The sequence below is a fragment of the Notamacropus eugenii genome, chromosome 1, assembly GCF_028372415.1.
Source record: "Notamacropus eugenii isolate mMacEug1 chromosome 1, mMacEug1.pri_v2, whole genome shotgun sequence".
In the NCBI taxonomy this organism is placed as follows: domain Eukaryota; kingdom Metazoa; phylum Chordata; class Mammalia; order Diprotodontia; family Macropodidae; genus Notamacropus; species Notamacropus eugenii.
Window position 1 is genome coordinate 152,522,181 of NC_092872.1, and position 21,256 is coordinate 152,543,436.

Consider the following 21,256-nt stretch of genomic DNA (forward strand, 5'->3'; position numbering starts at 1 on the left):
GTGGTCGTTGCTGTGCACAAAGTTCTCCTGGTTCTGCTCCTTTCACTCAGCATCAGTTCATATAAGTCTTTCCAGGCCTCTCTGAAGTCTTCCTGTTCATCATTTCTTATAGCACAATAGTATTCCATTACATTCATATGCCACAATTTATTCAGCCATTCCCCAGTCGATGATCATCCCCTTCATTTCCAGTTTTTGGCCACCACGAAGAGTGCTGCTATAAATATTTTTGTACATGTGGGACTCTTTCACATTTTTATGATCTCTTGGGGATACAATCCTAGAAAGGATATTGCTGGGTCAAAGGGTATGCACATTTGTGTAGCCCTTTGGGCATAGTTCCAAATTGCTTTCCAGAATGGTTGGATCAGCTCATAGCTCCACCAACAATGAATTAGTGTTCCAACTCTCCCACATCCTCTCCAACATTTATCATCTTCCTGTTCTGTCATGTTTGCCAATCTGATAGGTGTGATGTGATACCTCAGAGGTGTTTTGATTTGCATCTCTCTAATCAATAGTGGTTTAGAGCATTTTGTCATATGACTATAGATATCTTTAATTTCTTTCTCTGAAAACTGCCTGTTCATATCCTTTGACCATTTATCAACTGGGGAATGACTTGTACTCTTGTACATTTGACTCAGTTCTCTATATACTTTAGAAATGAGGCCTTTATCACAGACACTAGCTGCAAAAATTTTCACAGTTTTCTGCATCCCTCTGAATCTTGGTTGCATTGGGTTTGGTTGCACAAAGCTTTTCAGTTTAATGTAATCAAAATTATCCATCTTGTACTTCATAATACTTTCTATCTCTTCTTTAGTCAAAAATTCTTCCCTTCTCCATAAATCTGATAAATACACTATTCCTTGCTCCACCAACTTAGCCATGGTATCAATCTTTATACCTAGATCATGTACCCATTTGGACTTTATTCTTGTGTATGGTGTCAGGCATTGGTCTATTCCTAGTTTCTGCCACACTGTTATCCAGTTTTCTCAGCAATTTTTGTTGAACAGTGAGTTCTTATCCCAGAAGCTGGAGTCCTTGAGTTTATCAAACAGTAGACTGCTATATTCATTGCCTACTGTGTCTTGAGTACCTAGCATATTCCACTTGTCTACCCTTCTGTTTCTTAGCCTATCCCAAGTGGTTTTGATAATTGCTGCTTTATAATACAATTTGACATCTGGTAGCACTAGGTCACCTTCCCTAGCATTTCTTTTCATTAGTCTGCTTGATATTCTGGACCTTTTGCTCTTCCAGATGAATTTTGATATTATTTTTTCCAGCTCTAGAAAGTAATTATCTGATAGTTTAATGGGTATGGCACTAAATAAGCAAATTAATTTAGGTAGAATTGTCATTTTATTACATTGGCTTGGCCTACCCACAAGCAACTAATGTTTTTCCACTTACTTAGATCTGACTTCATTTATGCGAAAAGTGTCTTATAGTTGGGTTTTGGCAGGTAAACTCCCAAATATTTTATAGCGCCTACTCCAGCTTTAAATGGGATTCCTCTTTCCATCTCTTGCTGTTGGGCTTTGTTAGTAATATATAGAAATGCAGAAGATTTGTGTGAGTTTATTTTGTAACCTGTAACTTTGCCAAAGTTGTTTATTATTTCAAGCAGGTTTTTACTTGAATCTCTGGGATTCTCTAAGTGTATCATCATATCATCTGTTGCTGTGATTTTTTGAAAAGAAGTGGTGAACAGGAGAGATGCCACACGACTGAAGACTAGCAAATGTCTCAACTTTTTTTTTTTTAAATAGAGGAGGTTGGATTCACTTAACTAAAGGTCAATGAGCAAATTTTTAGGATGTATCACTAAAAGAATTGTTTATATATAATTCTAGGACATGGTACTATATGCTAGAGATGAAAAAAATAGAGAAAACAGTTCTTACTCTCAAGGAGCTTATATTCTAAGGTAGCAATAACATGTATATAAAATGGTAATATAAGAAATATACACGATCTTCCAATGATACTATGTATTCATTGTTTCTTACAGTACAATAATATTTCATTATATACTGTGTTTAATTCAATACTTCGTATAATTATAAAATTATCTATTACGTATACTGCTGCATTATATTATTTGATATTTTTAAATGTAGCAACCAGCTAGGGTGCAGGTCTAAAAGGTATAAAGGACTGCTTACCTTGGTGGAGCTTGGCATAATGTCTGCCTGTCCCCCAGGTTCTATGAACCAGACTCTTGCCACCCCAAACATCTGGCCCTAAACAGATTTGGGGTGCTCTCGTCTTGTTAACAAGCTACAGCTTATGAGTCAATACCTGTTGCAGAAGATGAAGAAGTAAAGAAATTCTATGAAGAATTTGACATTATCTTCCTCTAAATCATGTCAACATATAATTGGGGATTTCAATGCAAAGGCAGATACAGGAGAGTATGACAAAAATATTCTGGAAAATATGATTCAGTATTAAGGAATGAAAGAGTCTAAAAGCTTATAGATTACTTCAAAGTTGCTTCCCTATATGTCATGGATACTTACTCTAAAGAAGTGGTTGAAAAGCACTGGATATGGCTAGTGCTAAGCAATATCACAAAAAAATGAAATCAACTATATCCTAAGAGACAGTAAACAACTCATTAGTGACATGACATACACTTCAAAATTAGCTGTCAAAATTAACACCAAATTAGTAGAAAGGATGACGATGAGAAGATAATACGTGCAGTTACAGTATCTCTAACCTTATTAATTTTTAACAGATGCAGATTATTGCAATTTTCTAAAGAAATTTAACTGATATAAAATAATAGCAACAATTCTGGGATAAAAGAAGGCTCAGTTAACAAACACTTAATTTCCTTGCTAAGTAGAGAGATAGGGATTCCAAGGTTGAGGTACATTTTCAGTACAAAGTTATTTGATTTGTGTTCAAAAAGCAGTATGAAAGTTACCATCAAGGACTTGTATGACAAGATACGAAGGACTGTTGGAACAAAGGAAAACAGGTTATAGCCTGAGAACTCCACCAGTATCTATGAAATATAGATAAAAATGAAACAAAACCAAACCCAGGGGAAAGCCTCTGGCAACTGGACTAGATTGTCTATGGAGAAAGTTTAGAAGAAAATCGACAAAAATCAGACAGGGTGAGACTGTAATCTGCACTGTTGGAAGGAGTATACATGCTGATGAGATCAAGGATACTTTAAAGAATCAATGTGTTGAAGTAATTTTTGATAGCTGAGTTTTAGTAGTCACAGAAGCTTTATTAAAGGGACTTCCAGGGAAATGTGGATAATGAGGAAGAGGCAAAATTAGTTAACATATTTACCAGTAAAAAGGAAGAAAAGAAGGGATGATTTCTATAGGATGCAGCAGAGTGAAAGGAAATTTTTCTCAAGGAAATTGAGACCTTTATTTGATAATAGTGGGGAAGAAGCTGATGGAGAGGGAAAGTTAGAAGGTATTAGATAGAATGAATAATTAAGTGGAAAAAAATATAGAAATGGTCTAACTGATGTGAAATAATACAGGAGAGGGAATTAGCCTTGAAAGGGGGGAAAATTATCTCTTCTTTTAAGATAGGCAGGAAGCCAGGAAGGGATAGATACTTGTTCAAGATAGTTATTTTGTGCTGGAAATGTAATATAATGTGATCTGCTCTGCCACATAATTCAGTTCAAGGAGAACACTTAATCAATGTTTGTTGAGGTCAGGTCATCAAGAATGAGAGGAGAAATAGTAACTGACATTTATATGGCTCTTTAAGGTGTACATGGCATATTACAAGCATTCTTTCATTTGAGAAAATAAGGAAGAGGTGGTGAATGAATTGGTCTGGGGAGGCTCTGGAGAGAAATTCCCAACACCCAACACAGGTCTACTCTCAGTATCAGGCCAACAGTCTGGTTCCTGGAACAAAGAGAAGACAGCTGGCTTCCTTCTATTGGCTAGCAGCATTGCTACTGTAGCTTTAACCAAACCACAGTCAGCCATAACAGGTTAGAGAGCAAATCCCTGAGACAGCAAACATATTGGATCTAGGGCAATGGAAAGGAGAGGTCAAGGATATCTGCACACATCACAGTTTTGTTTTAAATTTCTCTCTTACCTGAAAAACAACCACCACAACCTTTGACTATAATAGGGAAGTTAGAAAGAAAGGAGGCTTGGGTGGTGTGTGGGAGAAGATGAGTCTAGTTTTGGATATTCTGAGTTTAAGATGTCTACAGGATATCAATTTTAAGACTCCAACAGGGTTTTCAGTTTTTGCTTGGCTCAGCTTGGGCACCTTATGCTTAAAATACAAAAAGAGGAGTTTATATCAGATGCTGAGGGTAATAGAAAGCCAAGGGTGTTTATTAAACAGGGGAGAGAACCAGTCAAACCAGATGACTTTGATAGTTGAGAGAAAGATGGACTGAAGGAGAGACAAGGCAAGGAGACCAAGCAGAAAGCTACCACAATAGTCCAACTGTGAGGTGATGAGGGTCTTGTTCAGGGCAATGACAATGTCTAAAGAGAGAAGAGGACATGGATGAGAGATACTGGAAAGGTAGAATTGACAGGACTTGACAAGTGATACAAATGTGAGGGGAGGGGAAGAGAAGGGGAGAAAGAAAACAAGCATTTATTAAATACTTACTATGGGCTAGGCACTGTGCTAAGTGTTTTACAAATATTATCTCATTTGATCCTCACAACAACACTGTGAGGCAGGTGCTATTATAATCCCCATTTTAAGCTGAGGAAACAGGCACGTAGCAGTTAAGTGGCTTGCCCAGGATCATATAGCAAATAAGTTTCTGAGGACAGATTTGAGGATTTGAACTTAGGTCTTCCTAGCTCCAAGTCTAATACTCTCTCCATGGCATCACCAAACTGCCCAGAAAGAGTGAGTTAAGGAAAAAAACAAAGTTGAAACTTGGGTGATTAGATATTGACACCCTTGACTGTAATAGGGAAATTAGAAAGAAAGGAGGCTCGGGTCGGGGTGGTGAGGAGCGAGTGGGAGAAGATGAGTACGGTTTTGGACATTCTGAGTTTAAGATGCCTACAGGATATCAAGTTTTAGACTCCATTTGGCAGCTGGAGATTCAAGATTGTAAGTTAGGGCAGAGAACAGATAAGAATCATCTGCATAGAGACAATTATTGAATTGATGGGAACTGATGAGGTCACTAAATAAAACAGAACAAAAGAGGGCTCAAGCTAGAGCCTTAGAAGACACACACAGTGGGTGTATTCTGGATGAATTTCCATCAAAAGAGACTGAGAAGGAGCAGTCAAACAAGTATGGCAAAGTCAGTGTCATGCAAACCTATAGAGAAGAAAATATTAAGGAAAAGAGGATGATCAAATGTCAAAAGTTGCAGAGAAGTCAAGAAGGATGAGAAATGAGAAAAGGCCATTAGGTTTGGCAACTAAATAGTCACTGGTAACTTTGGAGAGAGTTGTTTCAGTTGACTGATGAAGTCAGAAGCCAGACCCAAAGAGTTAAAAAGAGTGTGAGAGGAAGTGAAGGGTAGACACTGATTGTAAATGACCTTCTCAGGGAACTTAGGTCCCAAAGGAAGTAGGGATATGCTTCAGTAACTGGCAGAGATAGATGTATCACATGTGGGGTTTTGAGGATGAAGGAGACAAGAGCATGTTTGCAGGCAGTGAGGAAGGAGCCAGTAGACAGGAAAAGATGGAAGATTAAAAGGATGAGGATGAAAAAGGGGGCAATCTTCTGGAAAAGATGGGATGGAATGGGATCACTAGTGCATGTAGAGGTGGTTTATCTTCACAAGGAGGAGTCTCATTTCTTCATGTAAGACATATGAAGGAGGAGATGGTGGGGTAAGGCATCTGAGTGACGTGTGGGGAGGAGGAGGAGGGGATAAGAGAGTTTTCGTGAGTGGTCTCAATTATTTTTAGTGAAATAGAAAACCAAATTCTCAAATGGGAGGGTGGAGGGAGGAGAGCCATGGGGAGTTTGAGGAGAGATGAAAAAGCATTATGGTGGCTGAAGTCAACACCTTCTTTGCTACTTATAGTTTTAGAGAGCTAACTAGAGCACTAGAGACTTATCCAGCCACATGGCTGGTATGTATCAGAAATGGGACATGAACCCAGGTCTTCCTGGTTTTAAGGTTAGCTTTCTGCCCACTGTGCCAAGCTTCCTTTCTTATAGTAGGGAGCGAATCACACAAGTAATATGTAATGCATATGTAATATCTATAATACAATATAAAGTCAAACTATGTTATAAAGGATGTGATTAAGTAGTTCAGAGGGCCTATCTTGGACTTAATAAAAATACCACCTTACATTTCAATTGTTTATGTACATAACAGAAATTCATCATTTCAAGTATAATCCTGATTTTTTGCTTTTTTCTTCACATATTGAAATATTTGTTGATGTGAAGTTCATAATAACCAAATAACAAAAATAAAAATTGTGTGGCTAGCAAAGTACTTTTATGCTTCATTATGATTTTATGCTTTTGCAAGTGCATTATCTTGTATAATTATTATAAAAACCTTGTGAGGTAAACAGGATAGGTATTAGATCCATTTTACAGATGAGGAAACTGAGGCTCAAAGTTATTCCTCAATGCCATCAAGAGAGTTTAATTACTAAGAGTACAAAAAGGTCTCATGATAGCACTGATGTACCTATAACAATATTCTCATGTCATTTGTTTTTGTTTTTTTCTGTCCATAATTATTTCTAACTAAATTTAAATACATTACTTCAGATCAGTGCACCAGTTTAATACACGATAGGCATGTTTTTGTTTCCTCTGTAAGTAGTAAAGCAAAACCCAAGCATTTCCATTTGAAAACAGGTATTTTGTTGTTATTATTACCCAAGTGTATACGCAAGGCATGCTTCTGTGTGCCACAGCTGATTTACTAATTGCCAGTTGGACGTGCAGAGCAGTCAGCAAAAGCTGAATAAGCACCCAGTATCTGTTTTCTTAAACATCTGAAGCAATATATATTATGATTCATGGGACTCTAATTAAGTTAATATTAATCTTTTAAATAGAAGAAAAGTAGGGCTGGGAAAGATCTGAATATAAAAAGCTGTCAGCTGTGATTTTTTCAAACACTTAAATTCTACATCACTCTGTCCCATCATAAGTTTGCTCCACCCAAGATGATGCCAAGTTTAACCACGAACACAGGCATCTCTATAAAAGAAACCTGGAAAACTGGAGAAACAGGAATGATTACTTTATATTACCACTTGGAAAGGAATCTAAAATTTATGAGTGATAAATCATGAATGAATTGTGTTTATCTTTCATGGAGAGAAATAAATAGAGGTTTCTATAAACATACTTAATACTCATGTACATTTCATCTTCAAAGATATTTATAAGGCTTCACTAATTAGCTGAACTACAACTTATGTCACAATAGTGGTCGATATACTTTGAGGAAGTAAGGTTGGAAAGTTAGAGTTTGCTATCAGATCCTGGATGGACAGTAGGTTCAACCATCAGCCTCTGAAATATTTATCTTCCTATGGGTATAAAGAGCTTAGTAAATTAATGGTATATGTATTTTTGGGAACACCAAAGCAAAGCTTTGGGAAAAAACCTGAGAAATACAAAGATAGAAATATCTGGAAAGTGATTTTTAGTCATGAAGTAACAAGTCATCTTTGTGATTCTTCACAACTTACATCTAAATTATCTCTGAATTGTACTGCTTCTTTGGTTGTGCTAATAGCACAGAGGCCCTTGACTCTTTATTTTGATTGCAATACTATCCATTGGCTTAAGTTGTTTTCTTTCTTTTTCACTTTCTCAAATTAGTCCAATTGTACTGCCTAAATAATGTCTTTTCGTCCTTCTTTTCCCATATTTCTGTCACCTGTATTTCTAGGAGGAATTTAAATTTTCCCACTCACTCCCTTTGCTTCAATTATAAATGTGACATGAATAATTATTCTCCTCATGCACTGGGAAATTGGCACTTTTGCTATTCCTTGCACCCGACATTTCATCTCCTATCTCTCTCTCTCTCTCTCTCTCTCTCTCTCTCTCTCTCTCTCTCCGTCTGTCTGTCTGTCTGTCTGTCTGTCTATCTAACTGTCTGTCTGTCTACCTATCTCTCCATCTACATATGTATGTACATACACATATACGTGTGTGTGTGTGTGTGTGTGTGTGTGTGTGTGTGTGTGTATGCCTTTGCTTAAGTCTGGAAAGCACTCTCTTTGACTCTACTGCTTAGATCTCTAGTTTACCCCAAAGCTTAGATGTCCCAAATTTCTAGTGCCTCCCCCTTAAAATTATTCAGTAATTATCTTTATATATTGTGTATATATTTATGTGTAAGATTCTTTAAGGCAAGAAAAGTTTTCTTTCCTTTTTTTTGTAGTTCTAGTGTTTCATGTTGCCTATTATATAAGATCAAAAATGAGATATTTGTAAAGCACTTAGCACAATGCCTGGCACATAGTAGGCATTTGATGGTGCTTGTTTCCTTCCCTATGCAGTAGATGCTTAATAAATGCTTGTTGACTGACTGACACTGGAAACTTCTGGCTAGCTCAGGTTGAATGTAGGGAGTTTTGAGTAATCATAGATAAAGAGAAGTATGGCTTTAGCTCCTATGCCTTCTATAGCCACAGACTAAAAACTACAAACCAAGTAGTAAAACTTGGAATTAGGAAATTAAAACAAAGAAAATAACTAGGAGGAAATCTCCCCAACCACCAGCACCTCTCCTCTAGCACTCATCTATAGATTTTCACACCAAAGAGCAACTCATGCTTCTATGGTTGATTGGGATGGAAGTACCTTGCACAGCTCCGTATCCCAGCAACCAGTCACAACCTCATTGCTGTTCAGCTCCACCTCTGTAGTTGACATTCTGTTCCTTGTCAAAAGCTGCCATTTTTGGCTTCTGTACTCAAAAACTCTGCCATCTACAGGAGATACGTCTGATGCAGCTGCTTCATCCTCAAAGGGCGAGTTATCAGTCTTTCTTTTGTGAGACTGGCAAGTCAATATGCCTGGGCTAATTAACACATTTTCAACTCTTTGGTTAGTCAAGATCTCAGCCAAGTCTGGCTGGTACACAAGAGAGTCCTGGGTGGGGAGGTGGGGGCTGGCAAGATTGTTTTTAGTCCTACTTTTTCACCCCCAAGCAAGAAATCTCACGATGATATATAATTTCCCTTAATCCTTAGGTGAGCAAATTCCTTTTTCATCATGCCCCTGGCAGGTAGCTTAGGTGCAAGCAGATTACTTTGAAGCTTTATTAAATCTCAAGAAGGCACTGAGCAACCCTAGATGGCACAGAGGAGTTGGCAGATGGTGACCTTTGATCTACACTTTTGCGGCTATGTCTCTCTTTCCCCTTACATGAGTAATCACTATCTAAATTCATCATCTCAGTTCTTGCTTCTGTGCATTTTTTCCATACTCACCACAGCCCTCTGTCATACCAGTGGCTATTTGGAACTTGTATTTTGGAATACTTGAATATTTGTAACTTAGAATTTGTACATAGCATCATGTCACTGATCACAACAAGAAGTCTTATCTAGTGGTGTGGTGTGAGGAAAACTGAACACAGAAGACGTAACATCTATATACAGCTGCCACTTGGCACCAAACACTTGATCCTTACATGTCCTCAATAATCTGTGACATCTGTCATGGTTGCCATATCTATAAATATCTAGAATAGCCTCTTCTTGCTCATCTAGTTGGAGTAATTCTCATTATACTAAAGTTACAGTACAGGCTATAGTAGACTGTGTATACAGGGGAAGGCACTGGGACCACCAGGGGTTTAGGATGAAGGATAGATAAGAAAGTGAGCCAGATTCAGGAAGCAGTAATCAGATGGTGGGTTTAGAACTAACTAAATAGTACAGGGTTGGGGTTCATGAAAGCACTTCCTGACCAAAGGTCAGAGCTAAGTCAAGTACTAAGATAAGATTTGAAGGATCATGAAGGTAGTGAAAATAAGCAATTGATCCAGAATCTATATGAAAAAAAGAGACTAGGAGAATAGCTTTAAGAACTTAGGTAAGAAACTTGGGCAACCAAGATTCAGGAACCTAGCCAAGTAGTAGATGAGTATGTCATACCATCAACAGGAAAGATTTTCATCATTTACTTTAACGAGTAGATTTTATATACTTCTCATGAGGACATGAGTTCATGATGAACCTAGAAGCAACAGCCACAGATTAGTGGGAATACCTGACTGGAGTGAGGTAAGAGAAGGGCACCTTCCAAATAGGTAGCACATGACTGATAAATCTTAACAATCCAGTTTAGTTCCTCAAATTCATGCTCAAAATGAAATAATTCTAATACTTGAAAATAACTCCATGAAATTTCCCCAGAACTGTAGGTGGTATAATGTGACTGCAAACAGAAGAGTCACTGGCTTCTTCTCCCTTAAATATGTTTGTAATATTGTGCTATTGTGTCTGCTTATGTTTCAGGTCTTCTTTTATAAGAAAAATATGCCAAAAATATACCTTGACATAGAAGAATTTGTGTGATTTTCCACAAGTGGGTCAATAGATCATCAGATGCTTATGTACATTTCAACACAGAAAAACATGGACAAAATATTGAAACCTATTTAGCAACCATACTGACCACAGACAGAACACATGACATAGACAAAAAAGTATACACAGATAGCTTCTGTTTGAAAAAATATATATAACATATGATACAGATATATATATCAGGCTAGAGGATGACTGTACATGTATATATTTATGTGTGTGCACATATATAAACATGTGTATATGGCCTATATATACACACACACATATATACATATGTGGTCTATATTTTATAAACTAGGGGCCTGATGCATTCAACATTTATTAAAATAATTTTCAGACTGTGGCTCAATAGTATCCTATTAAAATCTTAGCTGCTTAAGATTGTGAAACAAAATTCTTCTTTGAAATAGGTGAATGGACACCATCAATGTTTTACAAGCAATCATCACAGAATAGAGGCTAAGAAGATAAGATGACACCAATCTTTGACACTATTCTATTTAAATAAGAAAGAAATTGATGTATCGTGCAACTAGTTCAAATGCAAATCTACTAAAATCATACATGAATCTTCAGAAGACAATGTCTAGTACCATAAAAAGTTTATTAGACAACCACCCAAATGAGGTGCTATATAAAACAAGTTGGTGCCTAGAACTGTCAATACAAGATATAATATTGACATGAACAAATGAATACTTAAGGAAGACATAAAGATCTTAGTAGAAATATTTTTTATTCAATAAATCATAAATAATGTCCTATAACGCCAAGAAAATGAAATCTTTAAAATAGAAATATTCCTAATAAGGCTCTTAAAAGCTCTAGGCCAACCTATTCAAGTCTAGTCCTAATTTAGCCAACCTAGTCTAAATATACCCAGACAAATGAAAAATTTGTCTAATTATTAAAGAGAGAAAACTATCAGAGTTTAATAAAATACTCTATATAATAATGATCTAGACTGTAGTAGTCCTTTCTGAGATAGCAGGACAATGAATTTTTGATAACTTTAAATTTTTGCTCCAGCCCGCAGCTAGGTGGTGCAGTGGATAGAGCACCAGTGCAGGAGTCAGGAGGACTCACCTCACCTCATACACTTGACACTAGCTATGTGACCTTGGGCAAGTCACTTAACCCCAATTGCCTCATCCTGGGTCATCTCCAGTCATCCTCATGAATATCTGGTCACTGGATTCAGATGGCTCTGGAGGAAGTGAGGCTGGTGACCTGCACAGCCCTCCCTCATTCAAAACAAAGTCAAGTGCAAGTCGTGTCATTATTTCTCTGATGGCATGGTCTTCTTCCACAACAAAGAGTGAACACACACATACACACACACACACACACACACACATCATACTACTAGAATTTTCAGAGGAGAAAAAGTAAAGTACATGAATCACTAAACATAACTTTTTCTATTCTAAATAAATTTTGTTTTGCATTTGGACAACGCATTACTTTTCATATGCATGTAACATGGATATATGCATATGTATAACCTCTACGTATATAGGCATTATCTATATACAGATACAGATGTGTGCATATATAGATGCATACATATATACAGACACATATATGTGTGTATGTGTGGATACACAGACACAAAATGAAATATTTTCTTTTCTGTAGAAATCAAAGGCAAAACAGATTTAAAAAAATTAAATAGCAAGAAAAATATGTAAAATTGTATATCTACAATAAAATGATAGGTAAAATAAAATTCTATTAAGTTTGTATAAATAAATCACAGTAATTTTAAGTGTATAATTACAATGATAAAAGTGAAATATTTTAAGAACTTGCTTAAGGGTGGGTTTTTGTTTAATTTTCCTTTACTTATAATAACTTCTGGTACAGTACTCCTCTGTTGCATTATTGTGGCACAGAGAAACACTCCAGGTTTCTAACGGCTACACCAGAGGAGAAGACATGGTAGTCCTACCATGCTGGAAAGTCTTCATGTAAAAGTGACTGAGTGACTTTAATGAATATGTGCCTACTGTCCAGGGAATGACCAAGCTAAATGAAGAGAGGCTCTCCAGAAGGTTGGTCATCGGCTCCTGCTGGATGTAGCAACTCATGGAGATCATCTGCTAAGGCATGGAGGATTTAGGGTCTAAGTCTACCATCTATGGAAGAGAAAGCCCATGTTGATGCAATTGTGAATCCTTTTTTGAAGCACTGAAATGCTTGTAATTAAGCAACAGAATCCATAAATTTTTCATTCATTGTTGTATATATGAAGACAAGGGATAATAAAAGTTCATGAATAAAAACTCCAAGCTGGTGCATAGAACCACCTCACATTATAATTATGAACAATAAAACAATTTGCTTTCAAAGCAGATCAACTAAACTGTATGTTGAAGACATATACCTAGTTTTAAACAAGAAAGCACTAAATATAAAATAGTTTTCCATGAAGCTACTAAAAACATTGATTAAAAAGCCTGGCCTCATTCTGGTAGCACATAAATCCTTCATCAAGGGCAGAATGACTTTGATTTTTCATCATGAGTCAAAATATAACAACATAGAAAGCACTTTTATCTCTCTCCAACTAGTGACCTTCAAGTATTCCTGAAGCTCTCTGCATATGAATCATTCTCACATATGTTCAAGATTACCCAAGGTTTCCCACATTCCCAAGCATTAGAGTTCTAAGATATGTTCTATCTTTAGTTGGGAAAGGTTCCCTTACCCACACTTCCAGTTTTGATATGGTCATTATGCATTTTTGTAGAACGGTAAATTGGGAGGAAGAATGGCATGTAGATAAAAATGCTTAGATGGAAGGAAAATTTTTTTTCGCCTGGCCTTTTAACTACTCATACCCTAGAATGAGATGCCCTCATGTGGTCATTTCAATTGCCTGTGTAGTTGGACTTACCCAGGTTGTAACATAAAGGAGAAGATTAAAAAATAAAACACAATTTTTAAATGTGTATTTTCTGTTCATTATTAAATTAGAAGATTAGTTTCTTTTTTCTTTCTTTTCTTCTTTCTCTTTCTTTCCTTCTTTCTCTCTTTCTTTCTCTTTCTTTCCTTCTTTCTCTTTCTTTCCTTCTTTCTCTTTCTTTCTTTCTTTCTCTCTTTCTTTCTTTCTCTTTCTTTCTTTCTTTCTCTCTCTCTCTCTCTTTCTTTCTTTTTCTTTTTTTCTTTCATCTGTTTCCAAGAGTTAGAGGGTTTCTCTTCTATAGTTTCAATGTCTTGAACACTATGACCACACAGTACAAAATAATTATTGGGCAATCTGATATAAATCACTGGCTTTGGAAGTCACAGAACACTCAGATTCTAATTTTTTTCCATTTTGCACAACTCAATCATATGAAAGCCTTAGAAAAATATTAATTTCATAGGTAAAAGGCATCTCTCCTCCCTTTCTAAGCCAAACTTCTTGAAAAAAAATGTTGTCGAAGTTCATTGCCTCCACGTCTCTCACTCTTCAACCCTTTACAGTCTGGTTTCATTATTCAGCCCAAACCACCGTCCCTACAGTTGTCAATGATCTTTTAATTGAAAAATCTAGTGATCTTTTCTCAGTCCTAACCCTTATTCTTTTTTCTATTGAAGCAACCGGGGTTAAGCGACTTTGCCCAGAGTCATACAACTAGGTGTCAGGTTGGATTTGAACTCAGGTCCTTCTGACTTCAGGACCATTGCCACCTAACTACCCCAGGCCTAATCCTTCTTGACCTATTGCTGCATTGTTGACCATCATTTTCTCTTAGACACTATTTCCTCTCCGGATTTTTGTGATGTTATTTTCTTTTGCTCGACCCCTTTCCTGTCCAAACACTTCCTGGTCTCCTTTGTTGGCTCACCATCCACATCATACCTCTTGACTATGGATGTTTCCTAGGGTTCTGCTTAGGCCCTCTATACTCTCTCTTTTTCTCTCTCTCTTTCTTATATATCATCAGATTCCCATGGATTTAACTATCACCTCTATGCAAGTTATCTCTAAAATTTACATATCCATCCCCACTCTCTTCCCTGGGATTCCAGTCCCAGACCACCAGTTATTTACTGAACATTTTAAACTGAATGTCCCAAAGACATTTTAAACTCAACACAGCTAAAACTGAACTCACTGAACTCTCTATCTTTCCCCTTAAACTCTTTTCTCCTCCATATTTTACTATTTCTGTCAAAAGTACCACCATCTTTCCAGTGGCTTAGGTTTGTAATCTTGGCTTTACCTTTTGTTCCTCACTCTCGCTCCAACTTGCCATTTTTACCTGAAATTTCTTCTATTAAACCTCATCTCTTCAATCACAGTCCCTTAGTTTAGGCCCTCAACCACCTCTCATCTAAATCATCATCCATCCTTCACATTGTTGCCAACGTAATTTTCCTTGAATGCAGATCTAACCTTGTGACTCTCATGGTCAACCAATACTAGTGGCTTCTTATTGTTTCTAGAATAAAATACAAACTCTAGTTAGCTTTCAAATCCCTTCACAACCTGGGTTCAACTTACTTTTCTGGCCTCACTAGATGTTATTCTCCTTCCTGCATTGTGTGATCTAGCCAAACTGGTCTTCTCTTTGGTCCTTGCACCATCTCCTGTCTCTCTGCTTTGTAATGGTTGTCCCCCATGTCTGGAAATCACTTTTTCCACACCTCATCCCTCTCTAGGAAATTACCTAGAGGTTTAATCCTGGGAGCATGTGTATATTAAAGGCCCTGTTCAATTTCTCTTTTTCCTACAGAAATGATCAGGAGTATGGTAGACAACTGAAAAAAAGTATTTGCTTTTCTCTTCAAATATTATTCCTGCTTTAGGCAGAAGAGTCTGGGGGAGAAGCTCGATTTTTTTCTTTTGACTTTCTGTAAATCACATTCTAGCCTTTTCTGTTTTCTTGTGAGAATAATCACAAGCAATTTGAATCTGAGTGTCCCAAGAAGTATTTCTTTTGAACTGTTTACAAAACTTTCTCTTTATCATTAAGGTTTTAGACTTGGATGAAGATGTACCGAGGTCATATGACTGATATATCTTTCTGAAGGTGTCCAGTTCATTCTACAGCCTGCTCCTTAATTTTCCTACTTTTAGAAAATTCTTTTGAGTAACTTTTCAAAAGACAATGGTTGGACTCTTGCATTTTTCAGGTAATCTGATGGTTTTGTTATTTTCTCTCCAAAGTCTGTCTTGTAATTTGTCACCTATGTTATTTTTTTCTCCAGACCTTTTCCTAATTGAGTTGTTCTTTGAGTTTATTTTGCTACTTGTCCTTCTACTTCTGATAATTTTATTTCCAGTTGATTCCATGACAGTCAGTTTGGTATAGCAGATAGAGGACCTGGTCTTGGAGTGAAGAAGGCCTGCTATGAAATCCTGCCTCCAACACATAAAAACCATGTGACCAGGGGTAGGTCACTTAACTTCTCAGAGTCCCAGGAAATTTTCTAATAATATAAATTACAGACAAGTTGCCAATCTGCTTTGGTGAAAAGTGTTTCCTCTCTAGGCACTCACTACATCAACGAAATCTACTGCATCAATGAAAATCACAGGTCTAAACCCATTCTCCTCAAATTGATTGTGTCTTTAAATTTCTATTTTTGCTTGTTTTTTTATTTGCATTATCGATTTATCTTTTCATATTTTAATATCACTTCATCTCTCATTACAGATAGTATGGCTTCTTGTTTTAAAAAAGTTTTTACTGATACTTTGTCTCCTTAAATTACATTCATATCCCTTCTTCATCCAGTGAATCACTGCTTGAAACAATAGCTTAAAATGAAAATCAGAAAATCATTTCTTTTAAATGATATTCATATAACATCAAAAGCATAAGTAGGAAAGCAGTATGGCACAAGGGAAAGAATGCTGGATTGGGGATCTGAGGACCTGGGTTTGAATTTTGACTCTACCACTTACTGCCTGTATGAGCTTGGGAAAGTCACTTAACTTCTTGCTGCCTCAGTTTTCTAATCCACAAAATAAGGGGAATGGGCTCTGTGGCCTCTAAATCCTCTTCTAGCTCTTAAATCTATGATCTCATGACTTCCATTCTGTGCTTGTTATCAGAACACGATTTGAACTGGCTCTCTTGTCTGGAGGACCAATCTTGCTACATTTGGAGGGACTTATAATTAGGTTAACTGTTTTGTAAGAAAATGATGGAGAAAATGTATAAATGACAGTTGACAGATTGATTTTTAAATGCCTCAATTGCCATTTTGGTAAATGATAAGTCCTGGCAATCTAATTATTCATATGCTTACTTTCTCTTTGATACAAATTCAGTACAGGGAAAATAATCCAACACATTTATCAAAGGTGTCCTTGATGAAGGTCTGAGAAGGGAATAAGCAGAATTTAGCAAATAACATTCTACAGCAAACCACATCTATACAATGAAAACCATAAAGAATATAAGATCCCACTGGTTTAATTTTTTGTTCACTACAAATAAATTTTAATTCAGTGGAGCAAAATTCTGATATTCTTCCAACATGGTATCTCAAATGGTATTTGAAAATCTAGGCTTCCTTGAAAGATGTAATAATGGAGAGAATTTTGTTCAGTGATTCTCTGATTATTAATATTAAATGAGACAGAGAGGGTGTGAGCTCACTGCTGTCATGGAAGAGGTCTAGTACAGAATTCAAATAGAAGAAGCATTCCCTATAGATGATGAGGGCAATGAGCTGGGCCAAGAATTGAAAAGATGGGGATGAAGACCGTAGATTATCTTTGGAAAATTATACAATTCTCTTAATTACCTCAAGCTTCTCCCTAAAACACAGAAAAAAAACCGGTCTGTTTTTAACATCAATATTCTACCTTTAATGATATATGGATGTGAGTCATGGAAAATGACAGTTTCCAAAGAAATGAAATTGCGAGTCAAACATAGAGCAACAGAGAGGTACCTGTTCATGGGTATGAACAGAATGCAACACATTACGAGCAAGGAATTATCAAGAAGAAGCAGCTTAATAGATGTCATGAAAGAAATGTGTTACTTATAGAGGGGAGTGTGGGGGAGAGAGGATAGTCATGAGCCTGCATGCCCTACTGGTATCTGGACATTGTCAAGAAAAGTTGGTCCTTAGCATATTGGACGGAGCCCCCGTGATAGATTTATAGGAGGACGCAGACAAGAGTCTCATAGAATTACCAAGCGTAGATAAGTGGATAGTGGCAGTCTGCATTGATGGAGTAAACACCATCACTGAAATCACAGATATACCAGAGCACTAGAACAACCTGTTGTAGGGTCAAATAAATTGTGATTGCTGGGATTCATTTGTTATTGTTTGGTATGTAAAGGTTTCTATGATCCTTCTTATTTTATGTATAGATATGTTTGTTTCTTAGAATTTTGCCACTGCAAATGCTAGACTTTCTTATTCTATAAATTGCTTGCCAAAGAAAGTATACTTGCATACACACATTTATATAATTATTTCATTGAAATTATTAAATTAAACTAAATTAAAATAATTAGTGAAAAAAGTTTTTTTTTTTTTTGAAAATTTATTCTCCCTCCCCTAGAAAATCTGAGTTAACATTCACACTTAGACTCCCAAGGGAGAAAAGCATCAGACCCTCCTCAAGGCTTTGTTGCTTGCTCTAGGAAAACTTCTCAAGGCCATTCTCCTGGCATTGGGGAACCTCCTGGAAACAACCATGCTCATACCAATTGGCTAGAGACTATAAATGTTGATTGTTTCTCATGCTTTTGCTTTCATCCCTAAAACAAGCCCAACAATTCTCCCATTCTTTTATTTGTAATAACCTCAGAGATAAATACTTGTCTGGGTTCAAACAGAGTTTTGACATCCTCCCATTAGTTTAACTTGTATAAGTCATGGAAGATTCCAATATTAAACTTTATTCACCTCACGGAAAGATCCCAAAGGAAAGATCCAGAAGCAGAGTTAGAATATGACACCTTGTTCCCTACCAATTACCATCCTGCAATCCCCTCAGAATGATGGAGCATCTCTAATGAGTCAGACATGGTGTTTTTCCTATACAAAAAGGGAAAGTTAGGAAGGAATCTTTGGAGTTGACACAGTATGACCCCAATTTGGACTTGACTTTGGAGTCACATTTCATTCCCCACATCCAGCTCTCCCACAGCTTCTCTAGGCTGGATAGACTATCCTTTAATACATCTCATTTAGAGATGTAATCTTTGCATGAGACATTTTCCTTCTCTCTCCCTACCTCTCTTCCCCTCTCCTCTCACCCCCTATGCCCAGTTACCACATAATCACTCATTTGGAGATGCTTGGAATGTCAAATATTTGAGCTCTAAAAGAATATTCCCTGTAATGAGTAGCCTTCATTTGCAACCCCAGGAAGCAGATATTACAGGGACACTTATTTCACAGATAAGGAAACTAAAACTCAGAAAATTAAGTAGGTTGGCTACGATTACACAGCGTGGGGAAAAGCCAGTAAGATGCTACCATAGGGCAGCTAGATAGTGCAGTAGATAGAGCACTGGCTCTGGTGACAGGAGGACTTGAGTTCAAATCTAGTCTTAAATAATTTATTCTTATCAGTTGTGTGAGCTGAGCAAGTCCCTTGACTCCTATTTCCTCTCCAAAAACAAAACAAAAGTAGGCCACCATGCTTCATCCAGAGGAAAAAGGATATATGGAGGGGAAAGATCATAATATCAAGACCTGAAAGGGTCCTAAAAAGCTTAAATAACTTAACCACGGGCACGTGGGTAATAATGGACAGAGCCAGGATTTGAAACCAAATCTTTTGAATTCAAGATCAGTGTTCTTTCTACCCAGCTTGATTCTAATGCTCATTGATTGACAGATCACATTTTGTTGTTATTTAGCATTGACTTTATGTTAATAATCTCCACTTGCATTTTAAGCCCTTTGCTTTAAAAGTGGAATGAAAGACTTCAATATGTCTCATAAGAAAGTCAGTTGCCAGTATTAAGCATATAGAAAGCCTTTATTTGGGGGCAGAGAAGTCACAGAAATCATACAAGCTCTCCTTGACCAGCCCTGAGAAGACTTAGTTCTTTTAGGGTACCTGGAAGTAGGATGTGGGGAAGAGGGAGTAGAAGATTTTCAAAAGTACTGGCTTCCTCCATGACATTCCTTCCCTTGTGAGGGGAATGTTGGCATAGGCCCAGATGGTGCCTTATGAAGGCCTTGAGTTGGAAGCTACTGGCAAGGAGTTTGTGTCCTTTGTCACACTTAACCTCTGAAATTTATTACAGTCGGTCAATAAACATTTATTAAGTGCTATGTGCCAAGTACTATGCTGAGTGACAGGAATATAAACAGGAGTGTGGTGGAGCTAACTCAAACCAGCTCAGAGAGTCAATTGTTAAATTTTTAATGCAAGCAGATTAAACTTAAACTTAAAAGTGGGTCAGGATACATTTTTCTTTTCTTGAAAGCTGGTTGTTAAACATTTACAAGCATACCAATGGTTACAAAGGAAGACCAAAGACATTCCCTGCCCTCAAGGAATTCATCCTTTGACTGCATTCTTCTCTCCATGATTTAAGAAGAACATCAAAGGCCTAGAGATGGAAGGGACTTTCAGGAACCACCTAAACCATCCCCTCATTTTACAGAGGGAGAAACTGAGGAGGCAAGGGGGTAAAGTGACATGCCCAACATCATGCAGCAAACATCAGAGAAAGGATTTGATAATACACTTTGCAGGAGCTATGCTAAGTAAGTTAGACTGCCACCTCCAACTCCTATCATCAATCCAATTTGTCTCCTCCCTCTGCCCCTAAAACAGAACCGTCAAGCCGCTTGCCAGATTAAAATGTAATTGGGAAATGCTGAACAAAATAAATAAAAATACAATACAGCACAAATAATGTTAATTTGAGGTTTTCTAAGTCAATATACCAGGATCTGTTTCTATTTGAGTCTGACAGCAATTCCTTAAGTCCCTTAAATGTATAGATTATATTTTATGTTTCACATTTAGTATTTAATGATGTTACGACTCACATTTTGCTCCTCCATTTCTGTGACCTGTGGGTTGTAGAGGAGCCAGAGTAGTGGACTTGGAGTCAAAAGTCTGGATTTGAATTCTCACTTAAACGCGTACTACTATGTGATCTTGGGCAAACCACTTAACCCCTCAACCTCAGTTTCCTTATTTGTATCATTAAGATAATAATAGCTCCTACTCCACACTGTTGTTGTGAGGGTCAAATTTAATAATATACATAAAGTGGTTTGCAAACTATTATTGACAACCTTGAATACATTTGAGGGAGCAGTGAAAAGAACATTGGTTTGGAAGTTAGTGGACCTGAGCTTGAATCCCCAGTTCTACCACTTACTACCTGAGAGATCTTGGGCAAACTATTTAATCTCTAGGGGCTTGGTTTCCTCTTTTGAGAAAGGAGTTGGACTAGATGACTCCTAAACTACCTTCTAGCTGTAAAATCTATGAGCGCATATCCTTATATCTTCATTATTATTTCTACCTGTGTTAATGGAGTTTCTGATGAAGAAGTTTGTTGCCAGAACTTTTAAAGAAGAAAGAAAATGAGAAGGGTCAAGTATAAAACAGGAAAAAATAGAACTTCCCTTCCATTATTACCATCATTCTGAGCTCAAGGAATTAGGTAGCATGATGTCATGAAGAGAATGCCAGACTAGAGATCAGAAGACTTGTCCTGATTTATGAGCTGTGTGACTCATAAGCAAGTCACTTCCCAGGGCCTCAGTTTCCT

General features: G+C 37.0%; 1 protein-coding gene across 3 annotated transcripts in view; it reads right to left on the reverse strand.

Annotated features, from left to right (window-relative positions):
• TJP1 (tight junction protein 1) overlaps positions 1-21,256 on the reverse strand; it is a 278,691-nt gene that overhangs the window by 238,868 nt on the left and 18,567 nt on the right. Inside the window, exon 1 of one of the 3 annotated variants that reach the window (XM_072616813.1) lies at positions 2,178-2,264. The exons of the other annotated variants lie outside the window; for them this stretch is intronic. Coding sequence (XP_072472914.1) covers positions 2,178-2,249 — 72 coding nt within the window. The 5' untranslated portion in view covers positions 2,250-2,264. Of the gene's footprint in view, positions 1-2,177; positions 2,265-21,256 lie in introns of those variants that run through there. 3 annotated transcript variants of the gene reach the window in all.